The sequence below is a fragment of the Aptenodytes patagonicus genome, chromosome 14 (genome assembly GCF_965638725.1).
Source record: "Aptenodytes patagonicus chromosome 14, bAptPat1.pri.cur, whole genome shotgun sequence".
NCBI lineage: Eukaryota > Metazoa > Chordata > Aves > Sphenisciformes > Spheniscidae > Aptenodytes > Aptenodytes patagonicus.
The window spans coordinates 17,602,435-17,614,396 of record NC_134962.1 but is presented as its reverse complement, the minus strand read 5'-3'; the positions used below and the strand labels follow the sequence as shown (position 1 = coordinate 17,614,396).

General features: G+C 46.3%; 1 protein-coding gene across 1 annotated transcript; it reads left to right on the top strand.

Moving 5' to 3' along the window:
* The first annotated feature begins 3,438 nt into the window (after window positions 1–3,438).
* SRSF6 (serine and arginine rich splicing factor 6) lies at window positions 3,439–8,253 on the top strand. Its single transcript, XM_076351588.1, has 6 exons — window positions 3,439–3,716; window positions 4,050–4,198; window positions 5,604–5,731; window positions 5,963–6,171; window positions 6,528–6,617; window positions 6,737–8,253. The coding sequence occupies exons 1-6, from the start codon at window positions 3,610–3,612 to the stop codon at window positions 7,098–7,100; spliced, it is 1,047 nt and encodes a 348-aa protein (XP_076207703.1). The 5' UTR covers window positions 3,439–3,609; the 3' UTR covers window positions 7,101–8,253.
* Window positions 8,254–11,962: the final 3,709 nt, after the last annotated feature.

Here is an 11,962-nt window from a genome sequence, read left to right as displayed (position 1 = left end):
GGCTGGTCCTAACCCAGCCATCAAGCCCCCCAAGGTGGGAGAAGGAAGAGGAAGAAGAAACAATGCGAAAAACAGATAACTGATTATGGGGGACAAACAGTGAAAAAAAAGGGCAGGGGTGTGAGAATCAAGGATTTGAAAATAGCTTGAGCGGGCACTAGAGGGGGACACAGAGCATGGCACCCACTGAGGAGGCACCTTGAAAACCCTTTATGCCTCCTCAAATATAGGAACAGAAAAACAAAACAAGGCTGCAAGATCCTAATATGAATCCTCCCTCACTTTCCACGTGGTCTCAGCAAATCTCTCCCTGTTGCCACCTGCCAAGAGCTTTGAGATGTCCTCCCAGAGAGGACCATCATATAATGGAGGCCCCTGGAAGCCTGAAAGACACACCAGCCAGCACTGGTGTATCAGTATCCCATGGAACATGGGCCTTCACATCCTATATGGTCACATCCTCTGTATACTTCTAAAAAGCATAAGGGGCGCAGGTACCGATACTTCTTTGGAGAAACGGGCACTGCGCATGTGGGGATACCGCACGGCTCCTCTGTCACTCGATGTGCTCAACAGCCTGTTGGAGAGCTGCTCTGCATGTGTGCTTTACTGGTCCAGAACTGGGGAGGTCCCCGGTGCCTCGGGCTCAGGCGGCTCTGCTTGCCTCATCAGCAGGATGTGTTGTTGCTAGTAACGAGCCAGACCAAGCAGAGGCAACCCTCCCTCCTTTCCCTTCCTAGACACTCCCTGGACCCAGGAAATGCATTCCTAGGGCCATTTGTCCCTTTCCTGACCCCTCTCTCTTCTGCACTGCTTTGTTGCTTACTCATTTTGGGATTTTTTCCAACCTGGTGTTGCTTTTGGGAGTGGGTTTCTCTGATTGTCTCATTACAGGAGGACCGACTCACTCATTTGCTTTTGTCTGCTACTGCTTGACATCCCGGTGCTCAGGATGGGTAGGTCCCAAGTTCAGTTCTTTCTATGCATCAAAACAGGCCAGAAAGTGCAGGGACTGCCTGTGCTCATTCATGCTCCATATGGCCCTTAGCTGAACAGACTGTTTTTCATCCATTTCTAGGGCACTGTGTGGGGATATTCTCCCAAGAAAAGGCAGTGATATAAACACCAGCTGAGGACTCAGAGCTCAGAGGATGCATGGACAGTGCTTTTGTCACGAAGAATTTATTTTTCCTTGTTTGAAGGGGGAAAGAAATTCCTTATACTAAGAGGCAGATGTTGAAACGCGTGTCATCACCTATGAGAGAGCAGCTTTTATGGGCTGTGAGGAAAGTACAGAAGTGCAGATCTTTCAGGAAAGTCAGTTATTTAAGGCTCTGATCCTGAAGAGCATCCACTTGGCAGGGAAGCCCTTAAGAACAGGCTTAGCTTTCCTTCTTATCCTTGAACTTCAGTACAGGCTTACACGCTATCTTCAACTGAGCACAGAATGTTTTAGCAAGAACTATCTAATTGGGTTGTTTCCAGTCAGTCAGCATGCAGCTCTCCTATTCCATAGGTCCCAGCACAGACAATTTCGGATGAATGCTCATATCCAAGGTTTTTAAAATTCGGGGCAGTGAATCGTTACCCTCTTATGAGAACAGGAGTGGAAAATAACAGAATTTAGCTGTAGTGGGGAGAGGGCCTTTATGATCAGACATTATAACCTGCAGTTATCTCAAAGAAGACACAAATGACTTAAATGAATGGATTGTTTTTATATTTTAAGTTTTTGGTAGGAGAAGCCATCCTTTAGTTCTGTGCATAGAACACAATGCAGTGGTACTGCTGTCCACGGGAAAGGTTCAGAAATTCTATTACGTTTTAGCGATAAATAGCTATAACACTTTTCCTACTCACCTGTTTCTGGGAAAGCACCGGTGCTTCAGAGCTTGTTCTCTAAACAGAACAGCTGAAAGTTGAAGACCACGAGTGTGAGATACCTCCCAACTCTTCCAGGAGAGCTTTTATTTCAGTGGGCTCAGGGCAAGGTACAGCACATCTTGTGCTGCTCCCCCCTGTGCCAGGCTATTCAGGACTGAAAAGAAGCCTTTTGAATTCTCTACACAGAGCTGATGAACACTACAGCCTGGCTAACGGTTAAATTTACCCACAATATCTCCTGGTGATACTGTATGAAAAAACTACAGCAGGCCTGTAAATTAGTGACTTATCTGCGTAAGTCTTTCTAAAGCAGATGGAAAACACTCAACGAACTCATGAAATCTTCCAAGCACTGTCCACTATAACGAAAGAGAAAGAGGTCACTCATTGTTTGTTGTACTATATGAATCAAGCTTTTATTAAATGAGGAAAAAATGACTCGAGATTTCCCCCACTTCTTTAACTCAACTCAGCAGTTGCTTTGTTACAGATTAACTCAGGGTAACATCCTGAAAACTGAAGGCAATCGTGGCGTCTTTGGTGGGCTGCGTTACTGACATCGATGCCCGCAGTATTGAAGCATCAGGTGAACACGAGCTGCTCCTCATGCAGCCGGGAAAAATCCAGGAGTAGTAAATGCGGCCTTTTCACCTTAACTATTTCAATTGTATGGTACACAATATAAAAATGTCGTATTAGAATATAATACACAGCTTAGATCAAATATACAAATCATAGCATACGCTATGAAACAGCGGTACAATGTAAAGGCCAGCAGACTGAAACAGCGGTTTTATTAATACATTGGGAGGATTTTTTTAATTCAGAACATACATTAAAGGGAAACCAAGACACAGAACTCGGTAACTTTAGGCCGGTACTAGGGATTGCTCCCACGTAACCCTGTCTAGGAAGCAGCTCCACAGAGACCTCTGGGCTTCCCGGCCTGCGAGGGACCCGGCAGGCCCGCAGGGACGCCAGGGGCGGAGCTGCCCGATCCCAGGTCTCTGCTCTGGCCGGCCACGGGCTACGGCACTCGGGCCTCAGGCGCGCTGCCACCAGCCCGGCCCCCTCCAGCCGTCACAAAGACCTGAGTGAAGCAGGCCCGGCCGGAGCCGGCTGACGAAGCCGGACCGCGGCCCCTGTCGGCTCAGGCGCCGCTCCGGCCTGCGGCGGCGGGGGCAGCAGCCACCTCAGCGGCCGCGCAGAGGGCACCGCGCCACAGCGCCGCCGCCGCTCTGCCCGTGCGCACGCGCAGAGCAGCCCAGCCCAGCCCAGCCCAGCCCGCCCCGCTCGCCAGAGGCCGCCAGCGCCCGGCGCGTGCGCAGTGTGGGCTGTCGCCTCGCGAGCGCACGCGCAGAGCTCCGCGCACGCGCGTAGCCCCGCCCCCGCCCCGCCCCCGCCACCCCCGCCTCGCCCCCGCCTGCTCGCGGGAGCGTGATGACGTCCGCTCCGCGTTCCCCGCCCCCTCCTGGCCTGCGCCGTAACGTCCGCGCCGGGCCCCGCCCCCCGCTATAAAAGCGGCGGCGGGCGGCGGGCGCCATTGTGCTGCGGAGCGGGCCGCGGCCGTGGCAGCGTCTGGGCCTGGCAGCGCCGCTCCCCGCCTCTCTCGCGCTCTGTCTCTCTCTTTCTCTCTCTCTCTTTCTCTTTCTCTCTCTCCCCCCCTTCCTCTCTCTTCTCCTCTCCCTCTCCCTCTCCCTCCCCCTTCCCCCCCCCGCCGCGGACATGCCGCGCGTCTATATTGGCCGCCTGAGCTACCACGTCCGGGAGAAGGACATCCAGCGCTTCTTCAGCGGCTATGGCCGCCTGCTCGAGGTCGACCTCAAAAACGGGTGAGCGCCGTCCCGCGGCCTGAGGGCCGGCGCCGCCCGGCGGACGCCCCGCGCCCCTCCGCTCCCCCCCCCCCCCCCCCCCGTCCCCGGGGCCGGGCGGGCCGCGCCCGCCGCCCCCCTCCCTTCCCCTCCCCCATACCGCCGGCCGCTCCCGCCTGCGCTGCCGCGTGGCGCCCGGCTCAAGATGGCGGCGGCGCGGGGGGAGCGGGGGCGCTGCGTCGGGGCCGGCTCCCATTGTCCCGGCCGGGCTCGCGGGGCCCCTCTGCCCCGGGAGGCGCCGGCGGGCGGGCGGGGCCGGGCTGGCGGCTGACGGGGCCTTTCTTCTTCCCCCAGTTACGGCTTCGTGGAGTTCGAGGACTCCCGAGACGCCGACGATGCCGTTTACGAGCTGAACGGCAAGGATCTGTGCGGGGAGCGCGTGATCGTGGAGCACGCCCGCGGCCCCCGCCGCGACAGGGACGGGTACAGCTACAGTAGTCGCAGTGAGTACGGGCCCACCTTTCTGCGTGGTTATAGGGCCGCTTCGGGCGAGGGGAGGCGGCTCGGCTGTGTTGACAGGGCAGAGCAGAGCCGGGGGTGATTGAGTGGATGGGACCGAGTCCCGTGGGGCTGAGGGGGTGGGCTGTCGCTATCTCTGCGAGCGTGGTAGTGGGGGATACCTGGTGCATCGCTGGGAGCGAGCTTTTCTGCTGACTTGGTGCTGCAGACGTTTTTCCTGGCACCGGCGTTGCACTTGGGGATCCCCCGAGAAACTTACCGGGGCGAATGTGTGAAACGATTCTGGCTGCAAAATCGTGGCCTTCTAGAAAGGGTTTCTTGTTAATTAGAAACGAGGTGCTCTGCTAATTTAAGGGCTCCAGTGTTCTTGGGAGCATTTAGATGAAACAGTGATGTTGCATCACTAATGTTAACGAGCAAATACTGTTGCATAATTGGGGTAGAAGCACTCAGCTGTGCACTTTCATGTGAATGTTTCAGTTGAATACATAGAAGGGGTGGGGGAGGTTTTCAAGCAGGAATCTGTTGTACTAAGTGGGGGATACTGTAAATATTTCTATGTTCAGCTAACTTGTATAGCTTCTTGAGCTGAGCTGTATAGAACTTGGCCTAGTACTGTAATCAAAAGTACTAAGGTTCATCTTTCAGTAATCTCTAGAAGCTTGGTATTTGGGGGGGTGGGTATCTGTCTTTTTAAAAAGAATCAAATGTATGTTGTTTAAATTTGTTGCATGTTCAATTCAAACTTTTTAACAAGTCCTTGATGTTTCAATTTAAAAGTGACCAGTGGGGCTGAGGCTGTGTCCACTGAGGCTAAGATGACTGCCTTTCCTGATTGGCCATGGCTTTTCCATACATTGTGTGACCCTTGCCCTATGACCCTTTGGCTGACCTTACCGGAAGCCATGACGACAGCAGCCTTTTGCCATTAGACGCAGGGTGATGGTGAGGATTCCAAGGGTTAGACAAAACTGGTTAAACTGAACTAGGTGACTGTTACCTTGCGTGTTTTGTGGCCAAACCACCACCAAAAACCTCATACTGTGATGTAAGTACTTAGTGTAACTAGTAAACGTTTTTGTAAAATGTAGAAATGCATGTAATCAGTTAAGTTTTATATTTTACAATGTTCTGTAAAATAAAACTTAGCAAGGTGAATCTAATAAGGAGCAGTCACTCTCTAACAGATCTTAGGAGCACAGACTTGTAGGATTCTAGTCTGTTTGATTTGCCATTAATATAGATTATGGCAAAATTGCAAAGTTTATTGGAGGCTTAGAGAAATAAAGTCCTACTCCAGTAAATATAACTGTTTAACTAACTTTTTCAGAACATTTAGTTTTCTTCATGCTAGGAGACGATCTAACTTTATTTCTTTGTACAATAAAGGTGGGGGTGGTGGCGGATATAGCAGTCGGAGACAATCTGGAAGAGATAAATACGGACCGCCTGTTCGTACAGAGTACAGACTGATTGTTGAAAACCTGTCCAGTCGCTGTAGTTGGCAGGATTTGAAAGTATGTATTAACGTTCTATCATAGAGCCTGTCGTGACTAGCGGGAAGCAATAACTTCCTTTAATATCAATGCTCATTTTGATTTAGGTAGAAGTAACTGAGAAGTATTTGTGCACGAATGTTTACACACAGTTAATGCTTCTTGCATTTGCTCAGACTTGTTGTAAGCTAACGTACTTGCAAAGCATAAGCATGTGGAATGGTTATGTAATTCTTCATCTACTCCCTAAAGGATTTCATGAGGCAAGCTGGTGAGGTAACCTATGCAGATGCTCACAAAGAACGTACAAATGAAGGAGTGATTGAGTTCCGATCTTACTCGGACATGAAGCGTGCCCTGGACAAACTGGATGGCACAGAGATAAACGGAAGGAAGATCAGGCTGGTTGAGGACAAGCCGCGGTCAAGCCATAGGCGATCTTACTCTGGCAGCAGGTCAAGGTAACTTTTAGGACATGTCAGTCTCTGCATCAAGACTGCTTAGACTAAGAATGGGTATAGGTAGCCCTACCTGCAATAGTTACCTTCAGTTGATATTTTAGGAATAGGATGATGCTTGAGAATGCAGAAGGAATTGTTTTACATAACACAGCAAAGCCAGGTTTGGGAGTTTTTCGCATGTGAAACACCAGATGTAATTCATTGACAGTAGATCGAATCTAGGTGGATTAATAGTACGCCTTGATGTGGCCATACTTGTTTTTGAGAAGTTGTTTAGCAGCTTTTCTCTGTTAGATAGCATAGCCAGGCACACCAGACAAAGAATAAGGGACAAATTACATTTTGAATGTTTCTAGGTCACGATCTAGAAGACGGTCTAGAAGCAGAAGTCGTAGAAGTAGGAGCAGCCGCAGCAGGTCCCGTAGTGTCTCCAAAAGCCGTTCGCGGTAAGTGATACATTGTTTTCTGTTAGTACAGGAATTGCTACTTCTTAATTGATAGATATTTACAACTGCTGTAAGTACACTTCAGTTCATGCAGAATAAACTCTCTCTCTTTTTGAAAGATCTAAATCCAGGTCAAGAAGCAAAGACCGCTCACGCTCCAGATCTAAAAGCAGGAAGTCTAGATCAAAGAGCAAATCGAAACCCAAGTCTGACAGGGGTTCACGCTCTCACAGCAGATCCAAGGAGAAGTCTGAGAAGTCTCGGTCCAGATCCAGGTCCAGGTCTCGATCTCCCAAAGAAAATGGTAAAGGAGATGCTAAGTCTAAGTCCAGGTCACGGAGTAGGTCTCGTTCCAATTCTCCGCAGCAGCAGCCATCTGCCAAGGCTCGTTCAGAGTCACCACCCAAAAGAGCTGCATCGAGGTCCCGCTCCAGATCTCGTTCAAAATCTCGCTCACGATCAAGATCTAGTTCAAGAGATTAAGACTAGAACTCTCCTCTTACATTGCACACTATTACAGAACATTTTCCTACTTGTCAGGCCATTAGTGTTATGTTAGTACTTCAGAAGTTGGTTTTCTTTCTCTTGCAGGAGTGAATGGCCTAAGAACTAAGTAATGAGGCATAAAGGTTTAATTTGTATCCCAAATTTGAGAATACGAGATTGGATGGTGGTACAAAGCAGGAGAAGTCCCCCTTTTGTAGAAATTCAGCTAAAAGTTTGATTTTATAGCATTTCCGCAGGAGTAACTTAACTACTCTTAAGTGCAAAGTGGTTTTTATATTAAAAATAAACTGAATATAAACAGGCTTAAATCTGGGCTTTTTTGAAAGTATAATTTTTCCTATTTTTTTTGTGGTTTTAGAACTATGGGTATCATTAGCTTAATAGGTTACAGCTTGCTACCAAAGGCAGGATTGCCTTGCTGGGCAGGTCAGATAATTCTCTGGTTCTTAATTTGTGGAAGCAGGCTGCAAACTATATAAACTGGTAACAATACTAGGAAGATTTTAGACCAGCAATAAACTCAAGTTGGAGCATTTGCGTTGTATCTTAACTTGCCAAAAGAACATTCCCCTCCATACTGTGACTGTATTAAAGGTAATAAAGGTACTCTGGAACCTGTATCATACAGTATTGCTGAAAAATCTTACGTTTCAACCTTGAAAGAATGAAAGCTTTCTGACATTTTTTTGCTTGAATATCAAGTGTCACTCAGTTGTCAGACACTACTGTGTCTCTTGGATGTGGTCCAAGTCACTAGTATGTTGTATGGTTTGTCAGCCTCTAAATACCTATTGGATATGAAAACTAGGTAAATAAAGCTGTCTTCCCTCCCTTTTGACTCATTTATGTTAACATTTTGCTTTAGACTAGGAGAACTATAATCCTGTTGTGTGTAAGTCCGAACTTTATTGGAAATGTAATCTCTTTCAGCTAGAGTTCTAGTCTTAACAAAGGCTTTGCTAAACCACAGTTGCCAATTCACTTAAATTGTGGAATAGGACTCATCCCCAAAATTCCCCTTTATAGCTAAATTGATTTTTGTAACATGCAATAGCAAACATTAGAACTGCCTTGTACTCTTTATACAACGTGTAGTTTGACTTGTATAAAATTAAATTGGTGACTCAAACTCTTGTGTTTATTGCAGTGTAATGGGATTCTTTTTCTGCCTCTCATGCTGGGGAAATCACAATTTATCCTACTTACCTCTTTTGCTGGAGTAACTTCTTTGTTTTAGTAAGAGACTTGGGAGCTCTTGAAATGCACTTGGTTTTGTGCTTGAGACCAGCTAGCCAACCAAGCACCGTTTGTCCCAATACATCGTCCTTTCAAGTGTGACTGGATGTAAAAGCAGCACCTCTGACTGGCCAGAATTTTACACATCTGTTCAGATTAATTGCATCAGGCACAAGGAGCACATCAAGTGCATGTTCAAATGCAACTTGATGCCAACTTTTCTTTCCCAGAATTGCTTTATGATCTAAACAGTTCTCTTGAAAATTAGTACTCGGTTTCATACAATTTCCTGGTCATATCTAGAAAGCTTGAGCTTTTGCCTGCTGCGTATGAGTAGCTGTGCTGGTACAAGAAGGGATCCCAGGATGAGTAAAGTTAGGCTTGCCTGATAAGCTCATGTTCCTAATGGAACCTGATTGGAAGTGATTACATGGCTTGTATGATCGGGTAAGATCATACAAGTAAGATTGGGTTACTTGCTTTTGTATTGTACACTTACCCATGCTGTTTCTATCCCAAGCATGGAAAAGCAGCTGTATTTGAGCTGCCAAGCCAAGTTTCCCCATGATTGTTTGTGTAACCATGGAGCCTTAACAGACTAAATCCACACTTCTGCAGAGTGCATTTAGTACTAAAGTTTTATTCTCTGCACCTGGAATGAGGTGACTCCTGCGTTTAGTTAATTTGTGATAAGTAATTTTTTTTAAAAATTGAAGCTGTTTTAGTTAAGGTGTATTTTAGCATAGTGACTAGAAAAATTACATGCTGTAGTTCTGATCACTGCAGGCAATACCTCTGCATTGGATTTCAAATGTGGGGGAGTACTAGGGACTTAATACACGAGTCAGACTGTGCATGAACAGTTTAATGCAGGTTTACAGCCCTAAGCTACACTTGTGGAAATACTTACCTGCCTTAAACTTGTTGACACACAAGCATTATGCCCTCTTGATTTTGTTTATGCTGATCATGGAGTAGGTCAGACTTCATGGAGAACGGCTCCTCTTCGATTGGCCTCCAGGGCTCTTCAGTAAAATATATGTCGCACTCCTCGAAACCAGAATTGAGCTCAGAGCTCAGTAGATTGAAAGGTATATATGCATATTTTCAGTATCTCTCTATGCCTTTGTGGTAATAAAATGATGTTAACAATTACTTTTTTGCACGTGTTTGTAGATACTAGTAGCAGCTTGTTTCTAAAACTGATTTCCAGTGCCAGCATGAGAATGTCTTGGCCTTACAGTAGCCGTTAGCACCCCAGTCTTGGTTAACGATGGCTTTTACCAACTATATTCTTAGCTTTCTGAAATGAGGTTGTTATGACAATGGTTATGTTTGAAGTCCTCCTTATTCATGAATTACTTACAGGGAGGGCCTGGATTGGATTTAACCAACTTTCTGTAACTCGTTTAAATATCGAAGATTTCTTTTTCTGTTACTGGAGCCACACACGATGTCTCCCTTGGCTGCTATGCAAAAGAGAAACGTCCCTTTCCTGCTTCATTTGCACAGTAATTCCTTGGCATGACTTGAGTCCCTTTGGATTTGTTTCCTCTGGAAAGCTAGTAGGATTTCAGTAGGGCCAGATACTGAGCCAGTGCAGTCAAGTGCAAGGCTCGCGATAACTCCTTAAAGAACCTGCCAACAAAACCCAAACACCCTCTAGCTTGGTCAGCACCATTTTTTGTAAGAGTGGAAGACTGTCTGGTGTGTATTTGTGATCACAAGTGTGATTATTTCTGAGATCTCTTGTGGGCGTTACAAACTTCATAGAAGAGTAAAAGACCATAGAAGACTTGCATGTTTGCTACATTTTGCAGCTGTAGCATGTGCTTTGCATTGGCCTGCAGTAGTAGCAGTAGTCAATGGCAAAATCATCTGGTGGTGCTCATATCTCAGTTTTTAACCCAATTGTGGAGCCATCTTTTCAGGGATGTGCTTTAGTATTGGGCATCCTGACTTTTTTTCCTGCATTTGGTACAACCGATATAAATTTGTTTTCAAAAAGACAAAACAGAAACATGCCTTCTCATCAAATGTGGAGTGCGGGATTCACTTAAAATGTTAGTGTCCTATAGCAAATTGTGAAGGAGAAATCAACACTCTATCGTTAAAAAAAAAGTGAAACTTAGAATCTGGGGCTGAGTTTCAAGTCTGTTCCTAGCCTTTTCCTGTATTTAAAAAAACATCCTTCCCTGCATTTTGGTGTTCGACATAAATGCAAGTTCCATCCTTAAATAAGCGATTCATGTGATGTAAAATATCTGCTTTAAAGTTAGATGGTGAAAACACCTCTCCCCTTTACTGTGTCTCACTTAAACCCTGGCAGATAGTAGGAAAGTGTTCCTACTTCATGTGGATCGTGAGTTAGAGTGCTCTTCATGAAGCCACCTATAGCCTTGGAAGTGAATCGAAATCTTCCTTGTGCTATTTCCCTTGGATGGCAGCGACACTGGCTATCGCACGCAAATGGGGAAATCTGGTATTAAACAAAATTCATTCTTGCTCAGAGTTTCTGGGTGACCCATCATTTGTGTGCTTTGAACTTAATCCCCTTGACTGCCTGTGTCAGGAGGTCATAAAAGATAATTATTTTTCCCAGCTCAAAAAGGTGTTTTCTTCCATGCTTCGGCTTCTAGCTCAGTGCTTTGATGGAGAAAAGAACAAATCCCTAATGCACCTGGTCTGATGAGGAAGCAAGCTGCAAAATGTGATTATTCCTGATCTAGGTAGGTGACTGACTCCAGTCCTGAAGCATGAAATGAGGCAGTGATTTAGGGTTTGGGGACTATGGTGAGCATCTAGCTGGCAAGGAAGGTAATTTGATTGTCCCCAAAGCCAGCGAAGGGGGCAGATGAATACAGATGCTTAGTTCCTCTGTGATGCCAAGGCCCAGAAAAAGCTTACCTTAGCCTTTACATCCACAACACGTGATTTTCAGAAGCTGATAACACTACTGTTGGAGTCCATGCAAGTGGTTCTGCTTCAGCGAGTCCCTGTGCCACCATGAAAAAGAACGCAGCATGCTTTAATAGGCAGACATACAGGCCTGTTTCATGCCAAGTGTTCAGAAATCATTGCGTAAAAATAGCAGGAGATGGACTAAGAGCAAGAGGATTTAAAACGTGCTGTCACAAAACATACCCTTTGAAATGGCCATCACTAAGAGAAAACAGGTACAGTATGTTGGCTTGCTGTAAGGAAGAGCACAACTTTTGTGTTTGTTGTACACCAAAATAAGTATCTCACCTAGCAATATTACTATGCTTAGAGTGAAACTGAGTGGCTCGAATGGGTGACGCTCCTTTTTCCTACTATAACATTCTACCTCTCAATTTTGCAGTTTTAGAGTCCATTTACAATTGGGAGATTACTCTGTCCCAAACAAGATTGTAACCGCCTTTGCATGAGCAATGGGGAGGGGCGTTTAAAACATGATTGCTGGATTTATTTTTCACACATAGAATAACTTGAACTGTTTCCGATTCCTACTTAAATCTAGTTCGGGTTGGCATTGTAACATCCACATAGCATCCACAGAGCAATTACATAAGTTAAAGAGGAAAAGCTGGGAAAGTAGGAATTTGGCTCAGGAGCCTGGA